The sequence below is a fragment of the Saccopteryx leptura genome, chromosome 4, assembly GCF_036850995.1.
Source record: "Saccopteryx leptura isolate mSacLep1 chromosome 4, mSacLep1_pri_phased_curated, whole genome shotgun sequence".
In the NCBI taxonomy this organism is placed as follows: Eukaryota; Metazoa; Chordata; class Mammalia; order Chiroptera; family Emballonuridae; genus Saccopteryx; species Saccopteryx leptura.
The window spans coordinates 216,643,442-216,663,492 of record NC_089506.1 but is presented as its reverse complement, the minus strand read 5'-3'; the positions used below and the strand labels follow the sequence as shown (position 1 = coordinate 216,663,492).

General features: G+C 59.8%; 2 protein-coding genes across 3 annotated transcripts in view; one reads left to right on the top strand and one right to left on the bottom strand.

Moving 5' to 3' along the window:
- Positions 1–2,201: 2,201 nt before the first annotated feature.
- Positions 2,202–19,404, top strand: ATP2A1 (ATPase sarcoplasmic/endoplasmic reticulum Ca2+ transporting 1). 2 transcript variants are annotated; one of them, XM_066383151.1, is made up of 23 exons: positions 2,202–2,511; positions 2,857–2,874; positions 3,279–3,361; positions 4,697–4,801; positions 5,490–5,628; positions 7,754–7,834; positions 9,112–9,197; positions 9,354–9,651; positions 9,826–9,992; positions 12,229–12,317; positions 12,575–12,677; positions 12,914–13,045; positions 14,719–14,841; positions 14,950–15,168; positions 16,192–16,527; positions 16,719–16,939; positions 17,044–17,246; positions 17,429–17,514; positions 17,617–17,750; positions 17,839–17,956; positions 18,286–18,403; positions 18,682–18,726; positions 19,108–19,404. In XM_066383151.1, exons 1-22 carry the CDS (start codon positions 2,394–2,396, stop codon positions 18,684–18,686), a joined length of 2,982 nt encoding a protein of 993 aa, XP_066239248.1. In that variant the 5' UTR covers positions 2,202–2,393; the 3' UTR covers positions 18,687–18,726; positions 19,108–19,404. The 2 variants fall into 2 exon arrangements, with proteins under 2 accessions (XP_066239248.1, XP_066239247.1); XM_066383150.1 differs by lacking the exon at positions 18,682–18,726.
- Positions 19,358–20,051, bottom strand: part of RABEP2 (rabaptin, RAB GTPase binding effector protein 2) — a 13,078-nt gene continuing 12,384 nt past the window's right edge. The window contains exon 13 of the mRNA XM_066383184.1: positions 19,358–19,991. Coding sequence (XP_066239281.1) covers positions 19,890–19,991 — 102 coding nt within the window. The 3' untranslated portion in view covers positions 19,358–19,889. The remainder of the gene's footprint in view (positions 19,992–20,051) is intronic.

Here is a 20,051-nt window from a genome sequence, read left to right as displayed (position 1 = left end):
TCCTTCCCAGTTCACAGCCCTGACTGGGATCCTCGCGCAGCTCTTGGCTGGCGGCTTCAGCTTCCTCCTGGGAAGTCGAGGGAGGCAGAAACGACTAACCTTAAAGGGCCCTGCTGGCAGCAGCGTCCTGAGAGCCCGCCTCCTTTCCTCAGCCTCACGCCCCCAGCTCCCTTGAAGCTGTGACGGTCCAGTCTTCTCCCCCTTCTCCATGTTTGGGCATTCCTGCTCCTTTAAGAAACTGCTCCTGTCACCCCTCCAGGTGATGGCACAGAGGAGCCAGTCCATGCACAAGGTTTGGCAGATGCTGAGCCTGACTGGCCCGAGCAGGTGGGCGGGTGCCAGGCCAGGTGGAGGTGCCTGTCCATGAACACTCACAGCCCATTGTCTGAGCCCCCTCCCCAGGTCACAGCAGGATTCTGCTCGAGGGGAGGGGTTTGCTGGAACCAGGGGGGGGGGGACTGTGTCCTCAACTCACCCAGGAGGAGGAAGAGATGAGTTTGGGGGACTGAGTCCTCAGGTGCCAGCCACCCTGCTGACCCTCCCAGAGTAGGGCTTCCCTGTCCTTTGCCGCGCTGTCTCCTGGGCCATTGTCTGCTCAGCAACCTGAGCCCCAGAGAGGAAAGCGGCCTCCCATTCGGGAGTCGATAATCCTCACTGTTTGTTTCAGGAAACTGAGGCCTAACCTGGGGAAGGACTTGAGGTCAGGGTCACGAGGCTGCTTCCCCTCACTGCCCTTTCACCGTGACTCGCGCTCCTCTCTCTGCCATCTTTCCTCCCCCACCCAGACCCCAGGCTCCCCTCCTGCTCCCCCAAGCAGCTGCCCTCCTAGTAACCAAGAGATGCCCCCATCCCAGAGCAGGCATGGGGGTTGGGGGCTCAGAGCAGCTGCTTCCCCAAGGAAGCTGACACCAAGGCCGGCCGCTCAGCAACGACGTGTGGCTTTGCACCCCGCTCCGGCCCCCGCCCACCTGGCTGCCACATGCCAGCGCCCTGCGCTCCTTTCCCCACTCTGCCTCAGACTGCCTTCTGCCCCTGGCAGCTCTGGCTCTGCTCCCCCAGCTCTGCTCTGTCCTTACGGCCCCTCGACCTGTCCCATCCACCTGCCCCGCCCTGTGCCTTTGGTCTGGAGCCTCTGCTGGATGCAGCTTCCCCAGGCCCCTTGCCTTGATATCTTGACGCCCCCTCCCTTGTGTTTCCTCATGCCTCTCCCCACAAGGTGTGCCCAGGGCCCCAGCACAGGGCTGACCCTCGCTCCCTTTGAGGGTAGCCACCTTAGGGCCAGGCAGACGGCAGACTACGGGCCGTCTGGGATCTGCCAGGGAAACCCCTTGGGTTAAAGAGAACAGTGTGGGATGCGATGACTCTTCTGCCATGACTTGGGGTGTCCCCCACCCCCATCGTGACACATTTATCCCTCCCCCTCTGCCATCAGCACATTCTGTCGCCTCTAGGGTTACCTTGCTGCCTGGGTATCCCATTTTCTTGGTGGGGGATTCACTGTTAGGGATGGGGGGGCCTGAAGGCCGTGTTCCCAGAGGCTGAGTTAGAGCCATGGGGGTGGGGGGGAGTTTAGGGAGAGACAGGCAGTCCTGGCTTTGCTCACCAGGGCCTGGACACTAAATCCCTTGTTGATGGCTGCAGCAACCCCTCCCTAGGGTAGGGTTACCATCTTCTGCCCTGTCTCCTTGACCCTCTCCCCTCCTTGTGTCCCCTGTTCCTCTAGGGACACTTCCTCTGTCCCCCGAAAGGTGTTCTCCCCCATCCGGTTACCCTTCAGGTTGGAGTATGTCTGCTGTCCTTTACACAAACTGGGTGAGGACGCAGACAGCAGTGGAGACGGGTTCAGGGCGGACAGGCCCGGAGGATCGAGGACCTCGCGGGGCTGAGGGAAGAACTGGCGGGTGTGTTTGGGATGCGCCCGGAATCCAGTGCAACTGAGGAAGTGGAGGCACCTGGGGGAGGGGTCAGCAGAAGAAGACAGAAGTGAAGCCTGACCCTCCCCCCCTTTCCTGTGGCTGGGCCACCTTAGCTTGCCTCTGAGTGACACCTCGGGCTGCAGCCCCACTGTTCCCCCTCTGTCAGCAGAAATATCTCTCTCTTCTGACCCCTCCTGCTAGAGCCTCGGCCAGCCAATCCCTGATCTGGGGGAGGGGGGAGCCTGGCCCCCCCGACTCGCTCATAAGGACCAGCTGGGGGCTGGGGGGGGTGGCCAGCTGCTGCCAGTGGGACGGGGGTCAGAGCTTTGCGGAGGGAAGAAGAGCCTGGGGGGGGGCAGGAGAGAAAAAGGAAGAAACCCAGACCCATAGGCAGGCAGACACACTGAGCAAGGCCCCCCACGCGTGAGGACCCCCCCAGAAGAAACACCGCCCCCTGGCCCCCAGGAAGGGAGCACAATGGAGGCTGCACACTCCAAGAGCACAGAAGAATGTCTGGCCTATTTTGGGGTGAGCGAGACCACAGGCCTCAGCCCGGACCAAGTTAAGCGGCATCTGGAGAAATATGGCCCCAATGGTAAGTGCCCTTTGGAGGAGAGGCTGGTAATGCCCCCTTGCACCCCCGCAGCGTGTGCACACGCTCACGTGTGTACTCACACTGACACACGCCAGAGCCTCTCCCTCCGGTGTCTAGGGGGAGCGCTGGGCCATGGTCCAGTGACTGCAGAGGGGAAGAGAATGCTGGGAACAGGGTCTGTGGGACCCGGAGTTCGGGAGGTTTGGTTTTATGGGATGACCTTGGTGAACCTCAGATGCCCTACGGATGGCCTGGTTCTCCTACCTTAGCTGCGGACCTCTGGGTGTGGGGGCGTTGGACTGAACCCCAAATGAGTATGTCCTTTTCTTCTTTTTCTCTGGGTAGAGCTCCCTGCAGAAGAAGGTAAGCTACCTGTATCCCTGGGTTGTCACAAGTGACCCCTAGCTCCCCTGAGCCCCACTCCCTTCTCCCTGCCTCCTCCCTCCTTACTTCTGGGACAAATGTCCCTCCCCGAAGGTTCCAGTCTGGTGGGGGGCAGACGTTCCCAGGTACTTTCTCCCTGAGGCATCCAGTCTGGAACAAGTGCCCGCCACTTTGAAGAAGAAGCCTGGTTTCGGAGCTCTAGCAAGCTCCCTCAGCCCTTCTCCAAGTACCAAGGGGCCTGCCCATCACCCCAGAACCTCACTGCTCCAGGCGGGAAGGCAGGGCACTCTCAGTCCCCGGACCCCAGCTTGCACCTGGAGCCCACGGGTCGGTCTGCTAGACCTTAACCGCGGAGAACCCCTATCCCTCGTCTCTCCCCTCAGGGAAGTCTCTGTGGGAGTTGGTGGTGGAGCAGTTTGAAGATCTCCTGGTGCGGATCCTGCTCCTGGCCGCCTGCATTTCCTTTGTGAGTGTGGAGGGCGTCTGGGGGAATGGCTGGGGTTCAGGGTTGGGGAGCTCTGGAGAGGGTACGGGGGGCTGGGCTCCAAATCAGAGGCTGCTATAGTCCAAGCCCTCAAGCTCCTGTTCTACAGACCAGAACCGAGGGGGGGGGTGGAGCTGATTTGCGTCCTCTTCTGTCCTTCCCCACACCCCGCAGGCAGGTTTTATTTTAAGCTTTAAGGGTGTTCTCAGCCAAAACACTGAAGCTAAGCCACCCCCAAAGCTTCAAGGGCCCCGACGGCTCGGGTTACCCCATGAGCACGGGGCTCTGGGACTAGACACTGCCGCCACCTACGGCATCACTACTCCCTTCGTGCCCTGGGCCCACGCGCCATTCCGCCAATCCGCGAGCAGCCTGGTGCCGCTGCCCCGCCCTCCTGGCACTGATTGGTGGAAGCAGACTCTTCCCAGCAGCGGGAAAGAGGGGCTTGTGCGAGCTGGACTCCGCATGCTGGAAGGCCCAGCTCTCTCTTGCCTCTTCGCCCCCCAATTCGGTCTGGCCCTCCTGAGAACCCCCTCCTCAGCACTGTGTCCGGACCCTCCCCTTCCCCGCCCTCCGCAGCCTCCTCACAGCCTCCTGGGGGCCTGGCACCCTCCTTGTCCGGAGCTCGCTCCGCACCCATCTTCCCAGCGGCCCCTCCTGCGGCTGGTAGTTTCTTCCTCAGCATCTTAGTCCTGCTGGGAGACAAGACTCTGGAGGCAGAAAGCCTTCCTGTCCCCTGGGCGGCTTCGCGAAGGCCCTGTGGGCCCCTGAGCCCTCGCTGGCAGGGCCTCCCTTCTCCCTTCTCAGATTTGCTCCTTGACATTTGCCTGTGGCTGCGGCCTTTGCCTGGCAGAGGCAACAGCTGGGGTGGGGTGTGTACAGGAGGCCCAGTAACACTATCCCCCCTCCTGCACCCTCATGAAATTGGAGCTCCCCTGCCCTGGGCTGTGGGGGAGGGGTACGGGTGGGCCAGGCACCCGCCCATGAGGACCACAGGGTTTTTCCTATCGAGTTTTTGGCTCCCATGGCATGGATGGAACTCGGGGGGTGGCTGGCCTGGGTGTCCCCTGAGCTTTGTTTACAAGCCAGCGACTCAGGGATGACTTGGGCATGTCTGTGCCCGCCTGTTCCCGCTGAATCTCAGCAGGGGTAGTGCTTGTGTGACTGTGCCCCTTGGCGTGTAGACCTCGCATAGAGGCGTGATGTCGAGGCCCGTGATGGCTGCCCCTTTGCCTGCACGTGGACTCACCTTCATTGGCTTCCTTTACCTGTTTGAGGGGCCATGTTTCCTGTTCTTTCCCTTTCCCTGCTTCCCAGGTGCTGGCCTGGTTTGAGGAAGGGGAGGAGACCGTCACTGCCTTTGTTGAGCCGTTTGTCATCCTCTTGATCCTCATTGCCAATGCCATCGTGGGGGTTTGGCAGGTGAGCTTTGACCCCTCCTCACTCCTTCACATCCTGAGCTGAACAGGAGGCCAGCCGCCCTCTCCCTCTGTCCCTCTGTCCCTTCCCCTGCACTTGCCTTGCTCTCTGGTCCTATTGCTCCATTTGGAAATGGGACAGAGTGTTGTAAAGATTGGGGGGGGGGGGGACCGTTGCTCCCACTGTCACTAGCTGGCTGTATAACCCTGGGCGAGTTTCTTCATCTCTCTGAGCCTCAGTTTCCTCATCCATAAAATGGGGCCAATAATCCTGCCGCTCAGAGTTGAAGATGATGAGGGCAAACGCGCCTGGCCCTGCGCCTGGCAGATGGTAGAAGTTCAATAAGTACTAGTTTGAGTTTCTTCTTTCTCTTGCCTTACACCCTCGACTTTTCCTGTCCCCTGCTTTCTGAGTTTCTTTGACTCATTTTTCTTTTCTCCCTAAAACCTCTGTACCTGTTTACAGCCCTAAGTGACAGTTTCCTCTATGCACACACACTGACCCTCCTGTGTGGTCCGTCTGCTTCCCTGTGCCAGGAGCTAGGACCGCGTAACGTCCCTCTTGCTCTGTGATGTCCTTAGTGCCCCCAGGACTCTGGACCCTGCTCTGTCATTTCTACACTCTGCCCTCCCTAGCCAGTCCCCTCCCTTCCACAGCCTTGCCCCCTCTGATGACCCTCCTGTGCCCCCAGGAACGTAACGCAGAGAACGCCATTGAGGCTCTGAAGGAATATGAACCCGAGATGGGTAAAGTCTACCGGGCTGACCGCAAGTCAGTGCAGAGGATCAAGGCTCGGGACATTGTCCCCGGGGACATTGTGGAGGTGGCTGGTGAGTGATGGGAATGAGTGGTCCAGAATGGGAGGCTTTGGGGTTGAGGCCAAGAAGATGTGTGTGTTGGGGATAGGGGCCGGTTAGTCCAGGGGGTAGCCAGGGTGGTGGAGTCTTTGCTTCTCCTTCCCAGACTTCTCAGGAGGTCATCCCAGGGCACTGTGGCCACAGCACCCTCTCCCTGTCAGTGTCTCCGCAAGAACAGCCAGTCCTGTCCCTGAAGCTGCAGACAGACCCCTGTCCCCCGCCTCTCACCCAGTACTTGCAAGCAACAGGTGGAGCCCAGTTCCTGCCAATGGTCCCATCCCCACCCCCTCCCGAGGCCTGGCTCCCCTCTCCGTTCACCCACCCCCAAGCTTGGTCAGCCTGAAATCTTGACCTCTCCATGCCCTTGAGGCCTCTCAAAGGAGAAGGAGCGAGGGTAGAAGGGAGGAGGGGGGCCACAGGCTCAAGCCCCCGACCATGTAAGGGAAACTGGGCCCCAGCGGCGAGCACGGGACCGGGAGGAGGGGAGCTCAAGGAGGGGCCCCGCCTCTCCGGTGAGGGACACTTAATGCCTGACCAGGGAGAGGTGGGGGCCGGGTGGCTAAGATTACTGCGATTCTGCCCCCTTCAGCGGTTTTATATTTGCCCTGCGCAGGCCTCCCCACATCTCCAGGCCCCTGGCTCGGGAGAGTGTATCTTCCTCAGTGGGCCTCCCTCCACCAGACACCCACGTTGCCACCATGGGCAACTTGGAGAGAGGGAGGGAGGGAGGGTAGGCCGAAGACCCCGCTGCCTGTCACAGGGTTGTCCGGCTATGGTGACAGTTTGGAGTCAGCACCGTGCATGTCTATAAATATCACTTTGACTTGGGTGACAGGGTGTCCCGCCCAACGTCATGGCCGACCTCCTCCCTCCTCCGTCAGCTTCCTCTGGCACAGGAAGAGGAACCTTAGAAACAAGGGGAGGAGAGCGGGCGAACTGCATCCCCCGTCCCATCCTTGGGACCAGGCAGGATTGGGCAGAGGCCCTGGGAGGCATTTCACTTCCTCAGTGGTCTCAAGTCTGCTGGGGCACCTGCCGGGCAGCCTCCCCGCGAGGCGGCGCCCTGGACTGACCCCTGCCGTCCGGGCCCCCCGCCACGACGCCTCAGCTCTCTGCTGTGTGCCGCTGCCCTGGCCCCCCAGCCCTGGTGCGGGCACACCTCCCCTGCTGCCCATCTCCCCAGCCCACTCTCCAGCTCCTGCCCCGCCCCCCGTGCTCGCACTGCCAGCCAGTTCGGATGTGTCTGATTTCCCAGTTCCCGTATTTCTTCCTGTCTCTTCTTACCCTCCTTGGCTGTTCTACTTCATTCTCTTCCCCCAACACACATCTCTCCACCTCACCCTGTTTCCTTTCTTTCTTTTTTTCTTTCTTAAGATTGTATTTATTGATTTTACAGTGGGGGGAGTGAGAAGTATCCACTCATAGTTGCTTTGCGTTAGTTGTTCATTGACTGCTAGTCCTACGTGCCTTGAGTGGGCAAGCCCTGGGTTTTGAACCAGCGACCTCAGCATTCCAGGTCGTCATTTTATCCACTGCGCCACCACAGACCAGGCCTCACACTGTTTTTTTGTGGGGTTTGTTTTTTTTTTTAGTTTCTTCCTTGCCTTTCCCTCCTCACCTTTCTCAGCTTGGGTCTCTCTCTGCCTCGCTGGCTCCCACTCTCAGTGTTAGTTTCTTCCTTGCCTTTCCCTCCTCACCTTTCTCAGCTTGGGTCTCTCTTGGCTTCGCTGGCTCCCGTTCTCCGAGTCAGTTTCTCCTTACCCAGCTGGCTCATTCACAACTTCCCCGCAGTCACTCAGCGTGTGTGTATTCAGCAGGCAGGCCGCACGCCAGACCTGCCTCCACGGGCGCAGAGCCCAGTGGGGAGAGGAGCTTCAGCGAGGGGACACTTGGAGTGAGTGTGGACGGGGAGATGCTGGGGCTACAGGAGCGCATGCCGAGGGCCTGACCCGAGCCCAGGGCTGGGCACCCAGCCCGGTGACCGCTCCAACACCTGGAGGCTGAGCTGAGGAAGCTGGACAAAAAAATTACGTTTTTCTTAGGAAGGAAGAAAAATAACTTTCTCAACTGACATCACTCTCCTCTGCTTTCTCCACAGTGGGGGACAAAGTCCCCGCAGATATCCGCATCCTCTCCATCAAATCCACCACCCTGCGGGTTGACCAGTCCATCCTGACAGGTCCGGCGGCCCAGGGGGAGGGAGCACCCCTCCAGGGAGCATGGTCACGGGTTTGATGAGCAGGAGCTGGGGGGACAGATGGGGGTGAAAGTCCCCGTGAGAAGAGAACCCCTGGCTGTAGTCCCCTCCTGGGTCCACAGGGGCGGGGCATCGACGGCCACACTGCTCAGCTTTGCTCACTGTTGCAAAACTGAAACACAAGGGCCATGGCAGAGGGTGGGACATTTGTGCCCATTTTTCTGATGGCCATCGACCCGTCCTTCCCACACAGACTCTCATCCAGAGAACCGTCCTGGATGCTTAAAAGCCCACAAGTATAGAACTATAGATTCTAGAACAAGAAGCAGGGTTCAGAGGCACATAAAACAAAGCTGCTTCTGTGTGTCCACTGGGAGAAAGAGGGCGGGGAAAGGCCAGTGTGCATTCCCCCTGGCCCAAGGAGGCCAGGCCTGTCTGGCCAGGGTGATTGAGCCTCTGCCACTTGGGTGAGGGAGGTGGGGTCCCATGGCTCAGGGCCTCCCCCTCCTAGGAACGTGCTCTACCGTGGACAGTGCACTGTCACAGAAGTCTTGATTTCTTTTTTTTTTTTTTTTGTATTTTTCTGAAGCTAGAAACGGGGAGAGACAGTCAGACAGACTCCCGCATGCGCCCGACCGGGATCCACCCGACACTCCCACCAGGGGCGATGCTCTGCCCACCAGGGGGCGTCGCTCTGCCAGGACCAGAGCCACTCTAGCGCCTGGGGCAGAGGCCAAGGAGCCATCCCCAGCGCCCGGGCCATCTTTGCTCCAATGGAGCCTCGGCTGCGGGAGGGGAAGAGAGAGACAGAGAGGAAGGAGAGGGGGAGGGGTGGAGAAGCAGATGGGCGCTTCTCCTGTGTGCCCTGGCCGGGAATCGAACCTGGGACTTCTACACACCAGGCCGATGCTCTACCACTGAGCCAACCGGCCAGGGTCTTGATTTCTTTCTTGATTTTACCAAGACCTTGTTCTGGAATGTACATATCATCATCACCGTTTTAGAGAGGAGCAAACAGGTTAAGCGATCCTAAGTCCTGCGGCTTGTCCATGGCGAAACCGAGGCTTGGGTTTCTCTAAGTGCAGTGAATTTCCCATTTGCCTCCAGTGGCTTCTTCCAGAGTCCAGACTTCCTGCAGGATTGCTGCTTGGTCCTTAACCAGGCCCCATGCTGTCAAACAGTGGGGGGAGTCAGGGACAGGAAGTATGGGAGAAGGACGTGATGTCATCTGCAAACCCCCCTTGTCCCTTTCTCTGCAGGTGAGTCCGTATCTGTCATCAAGCACACAGAACCGGTTCCTGACCCCCGAGCTGTCAACCAGGATAAGAAGAACATGCTTTTCTCGGTGAGCCATTCGGGGCCAGCTGTCGTGAGCCTGAGCCGGAGGCCCTGGCCTGGGAGGGGACACGGCAGCGCGAGAAGAGACCAGTGCCGCCGTGGAGGGCCCGCGGCATGAGCGTCACCTCCTGCCTCATTCCCTGCCTCTTTTTCGCCTCCCCAGGGCACCAACATCGCCGCTGGCAAGGCCATAGGCATCGTTGCCACGACCGGCGTGAGCACGGAGATTGGGAAGATCCGTGACCAGATGGCCGCCACAGAGCAGGAGAAGACGCCCCTGCAGCAGAAGCTGGACGAGTTTGGCGAGCAGCTCTCCAAGGTCATCTCGCTCATCTGCGTGGCCGTGTGGCTCATCAACATCGGCCACTTCAACGACCCCGTCCATGGCGGCTCCTGGTTCCGCGGCGCCATCTACTACTTTAAGATTGCCGTGGCCCTGGCCGTGGCGGCCATCCCAGAAGGTACAGCAGTCCCCCAGCCCCCCACCAGATTAACGGTCGCTAATCTCATCTACACAGACCGTTTGTCCAAATGAGGTAACAAGTCTCAGGGACTGGGGCCTCATATCTTTGGGGGCCATTCCTTCCATCTCTAGTATTGTTCCCTCACCCCCTCCCCCCCGATTCCCCCCACAGGCCTGCCTGCAGTCATCACCACCTGCCTGGCCTTGGGCACCCGCCGGATGGCAAAGAAAAACGCCATCGTGAGGAGCTTGCCCTCTGTCGAGACCCTGGGCTGCACCTCTGTCATCTGCTCTGACAAAACAGGCACCCTCACCACCAACCAGATGTCTGTCTGCAAGGTCAGAGAAGGGTGGGCGACGCCCACTCAGGAGACCATCCTGTGGGGAGTGAGCCCCCTGGAGATAGGGTCACCCCTTCATCACTAACAGCTTCGCATCTGACCTGGGAAAGAAATGCTCGCAGGGCAAATAGAGTGCCATCCTGCGAGCGATGGGGGTCAGAGGGGCCCCTCTGCCCGGCCGGCTGCGCAGCTCCCGACAGTGCCGTTCGGGTGCCAGGCCTGGCCCGGTGCTGTCCCTCGTCCGCCACAACATGGCGGGGAAAGGGCTCGAGTACCCCGTTTCCGGAGGAGGAAACGGGCTCTGGGGAATGTGGCCCACAGTTCATAAGGAGCAATACTGAGTTTCAAACCCACGTCTCTCTGGCCCAGAGCTCTTACCTGTCCCCCAGATGAGAAAGCAATGATTTAAGCACAGTTATCAAAGTAGTTTTTTGGGTTTTTTTGGTTTTTGGGGTTTTTTTGTGGCAGAGACAGAGAGAGAGTCAGAGAGAGGGACAGATAGGGACAGACAGACAGGAACAGAGAGAGATGAGAAACATCAATTTTTTTTTTTTTTTCATTTTTCTGAAGCTGGAAACAGGGAGAGACAGTCAGACAGACTCCCGCATGCGCCCGACCGGGATCCACCCGGCACGCCCACCATGGGGCGACACTCTGCCCACCAGGGGGTGATGCTCTGCCCCTCCGGGGCGTCGCCATGTTGCAACCAGAGCCACTCTAGCGCCTGAGGCAGAGGCCACAGAGCCATCCCCAGCGCCCGGGCCATCTTTGCTCCAATGGAGCCTTAGCTGCGGGAGGGGAAGAGAGAGACAGAGAGGAAAGCGCGGCGGAGGGGTGGAGAAGCAAATGGGCGCTTCTCCTGTGTGCCCTGGCCGGGAATCGAACCCGGGTCATCCGCACGCTAGGCCGACGCTCTACCGCTGAGCCAACCGGCCAGGGCCGAGAAACATCAATTTTTTGTTGCGTTTCTGTAGTTGTTCATTGATTGATTTCCCATATGTGCCTTAATTTGGGGGGCTACAGCAGACCGAGTGACCCCTTGCTCGAGCCAGCGACCTTGGGCTCAAGCTGGTGAGCCTTGTTCAAACCAGATAAGCCTGCACTCAAGCTGGCGACCTCGGGGGTCTCGAACCTGGGTCCTCCACATCTCAGGCCGACACTCTATCCACTGCACCACCACCTGGTCAGGCTATCAAAGTAGTTTAAAAACAAACCTGTGACCCGGTAACACCCGTGCTTCTTTCCTGATGCATTGAAGTAGTGAGTCGAGCAGCGGGTCTATGAACTACCGTCATGTTGAAGTGGTAGGTCGTAGCCCGCATCTGTAATGGAAAGGAAACACGAAATGTCAGTCAGAGACAAAATTTAAAAATCTCTCTCTCTCTCTCTCTCTCTCTCTCTCTCTTTGCCATCAAAGTTTACAAACCCCTTGGCGGGGTGGGGTCATCTATGGGCCTAGGCCAAAACCCGTGCCCCCAACAAGGTTCTTGGAAAAAGTGTCTCCCTGAAATATAAATTGCTGTTGTGGGAATCGAGGCCTCTGTGGTCAGACCAGGGAGAGAGAGGCTGTGCCCTGGGCCCCTCGGGACCATTTGAAAGCCTTGGAGAAGGCTGACTGGAAGAGGGTGTATTTCACTTTGTTTAACCCGAGTTCCCCAAACTTCCTTGACTCCAGAAGCGTTTTGTCTCGGGGCGTGTTGAAGCCCTCTCCCTTCCACGCCTGCCCCGGTTCACAGCGGCTGCTCCCTGTGCACGCTCCGTACTCTCCCTCCGTCCAGAGCACAGCCTTCAGCACCAGGCCCCAGGCCGGTGCAGCTGAGCTCCTGTCCTGTTTCATTGCCACACTTGAAAGTCAAAAGAGATCTCGTAGGGAAATGACTTGAATTTCTACCTGTTCCTGTGAGACTGGCAGATCTAGCCGCAAGTGGCTGGAGCTGTAGATGAGGCACGTGTTCACCAGTGGACGGGGAGCGCAGTCCCCACGGTGCACTATGGTGCCTGTCTTAACTTCTGTGCTAAGGCCACTAACCAAACAGGAGAATGAGCTCAGGGGGACAGTGGGAGAGGGGACGGCGCAGGGAGAGCAGGGAGAAAGCCGGAGATGGTAGGACGTTCCCTTAGTCTGCCCGGGTGGCCGGGCAGAGGGACCCTCGGGGCCGGGGCCTCCCTTCAGTGCAGACCGCCCTTGGGGGAGGAGAGCCGGACATCCATGCACGTGCCCTTCTCTCCTGCAGATGTTCATCCTCGACAGGGTGGACGGGGACTCCTGCGTCCTGAACGAGTTCTCGATCACCGGTTCCACTTATGCTCCAGAGGGAGAGGTGTAAGTTCCCCCCGTCTTCTCAGCTCTTCATGCCCCCTCCACGCCCCCCCCTTCCTCCCTGGGGCCCTCCCTCTGCTTTTGTCTTCCTCTCTCTCTCTTCTTCCTGCCCTGCCCTCGCGCTCTGTCCCCCCTGATCTCCGAGTTGGTCGCCGTCCCCCAGCTGTGCCTCGCCACTGTCCCCTTGCTCTCTCTACGTCTCATTCCCCGTTCTTCTCTGCTTGTCTCTTTTCCTCCCTTCCTCCTCACCCCGCTGCCAGCTTGAAGAATGACAAGCCAGTGCGGGCAGGGCAGTATGATGGGCTGGTGGAGCTGGCCACCATTTGTGCCCTCTGCAATGACTCCTCCTTGGACTTCAACGAGGTAACCTCTGCACTCCTGAAGGAGCCCCGTCCTTCCCTTTCCAGCTGGCTCAGAGGCCAGGTGTACTGCACTGCTCACAAGGAAGGGGTCATGGGAAGGGGTCCCTCGTACCAAGTCCTTTCCTGGGGGTAAGGGAAAGGGAGTGGCTTGCTAGGTGGAAGGTGGATATGATTGGTGGGAGCGAGGGACCGGGAGCCCAGGAACCTACTTCCTCTTTCTCCCCCCCGCCCTCTCAGGCCAAAGGTGTCTATGAGAAGGTAGGCGAGGCCACCGAGACGGCACTGACTACCCTAGTGGAGAAGATGAATGTATTCAACACCGAAGTGAGAAGCCTCTCAAAAGTGGAGAGAGCCAATGCCTGCAACTCGGTGAGTCTGGCTGGTCCCTCCCACAGGGTCCTTTACCCCCGTGGGCAAGGCAGGACCCAAGGGACCTCAGAAAGCAGAGCCCTCCCCCCCCCCCGTCGGGCTGGGACCCCAACCAGGACAGACTGCTGGCGTCTCCACAGCTTCTCTTGGTCAGGCTGACTTTGGCTAGGACCTACTGCCCCTGGACCAATACTGCTCTTTCCGCTGCCCAACTGCAACATCCCAGGATGAATTTAAGATCGTTTCTTCCTGTTCTGTCCCTAGTTGAAAAGGAATGGAGCTGGGCACAGAAACCACAAGTGACCCATCCTGGGGCAGCCCTGATGTTGGCATTGTCCCTTTGTCTCTTGAAGGACACTTGTTTTCATCAGACAGATCTCAAGACCTGACTGAGGGTGTGGGAAACGTGACTACTACACACTCTCCCCATTCCCCTGGTCCCGGTGAACAAGCCCAGTTCTGTTGCTCTTACTCTGAGTTCTTGCTAGTCATGTTTACTCATCATCCTCATTGAGTTCCTCTGAGGTGTTAGGTTCCCCGTATCACCCAGTCTTATAGAAACATGCACACACACATATATATATGTACCTGCAAGAGGCTCCTGTGTATCCGTCAGTGCATATTTGATATCTATTTCAATCATTTACGAGTGCTATTTTTACGTGTCTTTAAATTATAGGTGATAATATAAACATCAACTCATTTTTTTTGTGAATTGATGTTTTTATTTTTGTTTTATTTTATTTTATGGAGAAATATCCATGATGAATTTGGTAAAAAGACTCTCATTCATTTTCGTGGAGCACTTATTATTTTATGCCAGGTACTAGGACTGCACTCTCCCCCAACCACACATCTCTAGAAGCACACACACGTCACTGTTTAAATTTAAATTAATTAAAATTAGCCTGGCCAGGCGGTGGCGCAGTGGATAGAATGTTGGAGTGGGACCTGGAGTACCCAGGTTCAAAACCCCGAGGTCACCGGCTTGAGTGTGGGATCGCAGATATGACCCCATAGTCACTGCACTGGCTTGAAGCCCAAGGTCACTGGCTTGAACACAGGCTCATCTGGTTTGAGCAAGGCTCACCAGCCTGAGCCCAAGGTCGCTGGCGTGAGCAAGGGGGTCACTCGCTCTGGCTAGAGGCCCCTGGTCAAGGCACATATGAGAAAGCAATCAATGAACAACAAAGATGCCGCTACAAAGAATTGATGCTTCTCATCTCTCTCCCTTCCTGCCTGTCTGTCCCCATCTGTCCCTCTCTCTGTCTCTCTCTGTCTCTGTCACACACACAAAAAATTAAATATAAGTAAAAACTCCACTGTGCAGTTGCACCGGCCACATGTCCCATGCCTAGTCGCCATGGCTCAGTCATCCCACACTGGACAGTTCCTATTATAGAACATTCCATCATCGCTGAATATTCTGTTGTCGGTGCCACACTGCGCATCTTGTTTCTGCTGTGCTTGAAGCCAGACGCTGGAACGCAGCGGCGGCCCTGGCCTTGGGATTTTTCTGTTTGTGTGTAGCCTGACTCTGCCTGGGCCGCTTGACCTCCAGATCCCTTTGACGATGTTTGAAGGTGTCTGGACTCTTCCTTCTAGCACAGCGTTGTCGCTCTTTCCCCAGCAGCCTCATGTCCGGCCCCTCCCTCCCTGTCGCCTCTCTCCAGGTGATCCGCCAGCTGATGAAGAAGGAATTCACCCTGGAGTTCTCCCGAGACAGGAAGTCCATGTCTGTCTACTGCTCCCCAGCCAAATCCCGGGCTGCTGTCGGCAACAAGATGTTCGTCAAGGTCAGCAAGCAGAACTACCCGGCCCCTTTCCCTCCTAATCCTGAGCACCCCTGCCGTCCCTGCCTTCTCACTGTGCCCAGGTCTCTGAATGCCAATCTGGTCCCCTAGGGTGCCCCCGAGGGCGTCATTGACCGCTGTAACTACGTGCGGGTCGGCACCACCCGGGTGCCGATGACAGGGCCCGTGAAGGAGAAGATCATGGCCGTGATCAAGGAGTGGGGCACCGGCCGGGACACCCTGCGCTGCCTGGCTCTGGCCACCCGGGACACCCCCCCGAAGCGAGAGGATATGGTCCTGGATGATTCCGCCAAGTTCATGGAGTACGAGGTGGGCAGATGGAAGCCTCCTGTCGTCCCGGAGTCCTGTGCCTCAGCCCTCCACCACCCGTGTCATTTCCTGCTTTATCACGGGTCCTAGAGTCACAGGGCACTAGAGCTCGAAAGCGTCTGGGAGCTGCTCTGTGGGCCTGGGTGTGAGGAGGTGGGGCGCTGAGCGCTCTGTTCAGCTGCCGTGTCTCCACAGTGAGATTTCCTCTGTACAAGGAACGGCGCGTCCACCTGCATTCTGCCACAACCTCCTTTAGTGGTGGGCCGGCTCCCTGAGTAGCGCCCAAGTCCACTCCCTTCACACTATAGAGCGGACACTGTGGCATGACAGCCGACACAGATTTGCTCAGAGTTGTCGGCCTAGTGAGCGGCCCTTCTGTATTTTTCTGAAGTTGGAAATGGGGAGGCAGTCAGACAGACTCCCGCATGTGCCCAACCGGGATCCATCCGGCATGCCCACCAGGGGGCGATGCTCTGCCCATCTGGGGCGTTGCTCTGTTGCAACCAGAGCCATTCCAGCGCCTGAGGCGGATGCCACGGAGCCATCCTCAGCGCCCGGGGCAACCTTGCTCCAATGGAGCCTCGGCTGCGGGAGGGGAAGAGAGAGACAGAGAGGAAGGAGAGGGGGAGGGGTGGAGAAGCAGATGGGTGCTTCTCCTGGGTGCCCTGGCCGGGAATCGAACCCGGGACTCCTGCACGCCAGGCCGACGCTCTACCACTGAGCCAACCGGCCCTTCTGAAAGCAGAAACCAGCACCCTGATGTCTAGCTCACGTGCTTTCTGTGGAAGACACAGTGGCCACGTACAGTGCGCCTGGCTGCCACGCCTGCGGTGCACGTGCAAACAACACTTTGCGTCCCTGACCCTCTGAGGCCCCCTGCGGATTAAACACTGGGCCCAGACTCAGTCCTCTCCCAGCAAACTGAGCTTTCTCCCTGAGCCCCCAACAGCTACCTCCTGGCTTATTTGCTGAGCCCCCACCACCACCACCACCACTGATCCTGTCACTGCTCTGTCTCCCCAGATGGACCTGACATTCGTTGGTGTGGTGGGCATGTTGGACCCTCCCCGAAAGGAGGTCACAGGCTCGATCCAGCTGTGCCGGGATGCCGGAATCCGGGTGATCATGATTACTGGGGACAACAAGGGCACGGCCATTGCCATCTGCCGACGCATTGGCATCTTTGGGGAGAACGAGGAGGTGACAGACCGCGCCTACACTGGCCGCGAGTTCGACGACCTGCCCTTGGGTGAGCAGCGGGAGGCCTGCCGTCGCGCCTGCTGCTTCGCCCGCGTGGAGCCTGCACACAAGTCCAAGATTGTGGAGTATCTGCAGTCTTACGATGAGATCACAGCTATGGTGAGAAGACCGACGGGGCTGCCCAGGCTGGGGCCCTGTGGGGTCCGGCATGGGGCGCTTTGCTTAGTGTCCATTGAGACCGCCGTCCCCGGAGCTGGGGGCCCCGGGGAGGAAGCGCTGGGTGGGGGCCCTGGCCAGGGGCACGGGGGCTGTGGGGGAGGGGCCAGGTCCCACCTCCTCTCTCCCCGCAGACAGGCGATGGTGTCAATGACGCCCCCGCCCTGAAGAAGGCTGAGATCGGCATTGCCATGGGCTCCGGCACTGCCGTGGCCAAGACCGCCTCCGAGATGGTGCTGGCCGACGACAACTTCTCCACCATCGTGGCCGCCGTGGAGGAGGGCCGGGCCATCTACAACAACATGAAGCAGTTCATTCGCTACCTCATCTCCTCCAACGTAGGCGAGGTGGTCTGGTGAGCAGCCGGGGAGGGCGCCCAGGAGGAGCCAGGCGGGGGGGGGGGTGGATGGCCACAGGTCTGGGAGCAGGACGGACATGTGACCGCTTTCCTTCCGGTAGCATCTTCCTAACAGCCGCCTTGGGGCTGCCTGAGGCCCTGATCCCTGTACAGTTGCTGTGGGTGAACTTGGTGACTGACGGGCTCCCGGCCACCGCCCTGGGCTTCAACCCGCCAGACCTGGACATCATGGACCGGCCCCCCCGGAGCCCCAAGGAGCCCCTCATCAGTGGCTGGCTCTTCTTCCGCTATATGGCAATTGGAGGTGAGAAGGATGAGACCCCCGCGATCCTTTGCAGCCCTCCAGGCTGACCCCCGCCTGGGACACCAGCCCTCCGGCGCAGCTGCTCTGACTGCTCCTTTCCCTACACCAGCTCTTCATGGGCTCTTGGCGCCTCCCATCTCCCCAGCTCGGAGCCCCCAGCTCCTGTCCTCTCTCTCCCACAGGCTATGTGGGTGCAGCCACCGTGGGAGCGGCCGCCTGGTGGTTCCTGTACGCGGAGGACGGGCCTCACGTCAGCTACAGCCAGCTGGTAGGGGCCGGTGGAGCAGGCCGGTCTGAGCAGGCGGCCAGGGCGGGGGCAGGAGGGGCTGCAGGCCTGGTGCGACCCCAGCTTGTCCCCCGCCCCCTGCAGACCCACTTCATGCAGTGCACCGAGGACAACCCTGACTTTGAGGGCGTGGAGTGTGAGATCTTCGAGGCCCCCGAGCCCATGACCATGGCCTTGTCTGTGCTGGTTACCATCGAGATGTGCAATGCTCTCAACAGGTAGGGACTGCGCCACGTCCCCTGCCCCTTCTCTCTCACCACTCCTCTGTGTCTCCCGCCCTCACCGCCCCTGGCCGTCTGCCTGCAGCCTCTCTGAGAACCAGTCGCTCATGCGGATGCCACCCTGGGTGAACATCTGGCTCCTGGGCTCCATCTGCCTCTCCATGTCCCTCCACTTCCTCATTCTCTACGTTGACCCCCTGCCGGTGAGCCTCCTTCTGGTCAGGGCCGCCTGTCCCCACCACACAGCGACCACTCTAAGTGCTCACAGAGGGAGGTGGGGGCAGTGTTGAGTCTGCTAGCCCCTGCCCACCCCTCCTCAGGGCCCCCCCTCACCGCCTCCACCCACCCCTCCTCAGAGCCCCCCTCACCGCCTCCACCCACCCCTCCTCAGGGCCCCCCCTCACCACCTCCACCCACCCCTCCTCAGGGCCCCCCTCACCGCCTCCACCCACCCCTCCTCAGGGCCCCCCTCACCGCCTCCACCCACCCCTCCTCAGGGCCCCCCCTCACTGCCCCCTCCTGTCCTTCCCAGATGATCTTCAAGCTCCGGGCCCTGGACTTGACCCAGTGGCTCATGGTCCTCAAGATCTCATTGCCAGTCATCGGGCTTGACGAACTCCTGAAGTTTGTTGCTCGGAACTACCTGGAGGGTAAGAGGCTCGCCCCCTCGGAGCCCTGCCTGCCCTGGGCCCTGAACACAGCCCCCTCGTCTGCGCTGCGAAGGCGCCCGCCCCCAACCCTCTTCCTTTGCAGGTGGGTCCTTGTCTTGTCCACCAGGGACGCGCACCAGGCCCGTCCTCCCCGCCCCACTCTGCACCTGGTGCACACCCCTTCTCCGTGTGCCCCCACAGCCTCCTCCGCCCGCTCGGCCCCCCACACCACCTCCCCCCCTCAATAACAGCTGTCTCTCTGTCCTCTCTGGCCATAGGATAACCCGTTTCCCCCTCCTCCATCTCTTTGAACCGTGTCACAGGTATCGCCCCCCTTCTTGCCCGCGCCCCAGCTGCTGATGCCTGACCCTCTCCCCCCTCGGGTAGCATCCGAGGTCACTTGCGCTCGCACACTGCCACTGCACACCGCCACTGCCGTGCTTCCAAGCAGGGGGTGGGCTGCTGCCCTTCCTCTGCGCGCTGGCGCTGCCCGGGCCTCCGGGCACCACCGTCTGCTGGGCTGCGTGCGCCGCGACGCGCTGGCTGGGCGCTGCGCTGTCTGCCGCGGGGCTGCAGGGGTTGGGGCTGGGGCTGGGGCTGGGGGTGCGGGGCCCCTCCAGGTGAGTCCGGGGCCGGGAGCAGGGCTCTGGGAGGGACTCCTCCTCTCCTGTCCCTGGTCCCAGCGCTTCCTTTTCTCCTTCCAGATCCAGAAGATGAAAGGAGGAAGTAACCAGTCCTTCTGCCCCTCCTTCCCCGCCCTGACAGTGACACATCTTCAGCCAGAGCTGTGGCACAGACCCCCACCACCTCACCCTCGACATCCTCGTTTATAAACAATGTCCTTTATAAACACAATGTCCCCTCCACTCCCCCTCCCACCCCCAGCTGCCCCCTTCACCTCATGAAACCCCCCTTCCCCAGCCACGTGGGGCTTGCAGGGACAAGGCGACCGACTGAGCTGAGCTGCTTATTTATTGAAAATAAATGACAGAAAAGTCTGAGCTTGCCTCCATGCACATCTTGGGGCCGGGGTCGGGCCCTGGGGACAAGCCTCGTAGTGTCATGCAGTCCAGAAGGCAGCTGCCTGTCCAGGGCACATGTGTGGAGGGAGGCTCCCCACCACCACCTGCGGCTCGGCTGAGCCTTAGGGAAGGGGACCGGGGATGGGCTGGGAGCCTGGCTGGGGGACAGGGGCACGAGGGTGGGGACCCAGGAGGCAGCACAGCAGCCAGAAAGCTGCAGGGCTGAGCCTGCACCTTTGGTTCCAGGGAGTTGGGACTCTGACCCAGTGGCATCCTTGGGAGCTGAAGGCCCAGCGACTCCTGGGAAGAGACCCTGGAGGGCCAGGGCAGCGGTGGCCCTGTCCCCTATACCCCAGGCTTGGAGAGAGGGAAGACTCCGTCCTGAGACACCCTCCCCCCAAAGCCTAGGCCTCATGTTTCTGCAGTGGAGAAAGGCAGTTGCCCCAGTGGGTGGGTGTGGCCCCTCAGGTGTCCTTGATGTCCCTGATGTCCCTGAGGGGCGCCTCGTCCATGATGCTGCGCACCTGCTCCAGACTCTCGGCCTGGCGGATCTGTTCCAGGCGCACCTGTGGGAGCCGGGAGGAGAGCAGGGGGCTCTTGGCGGGGATGCAGCCCACCCCACCCCA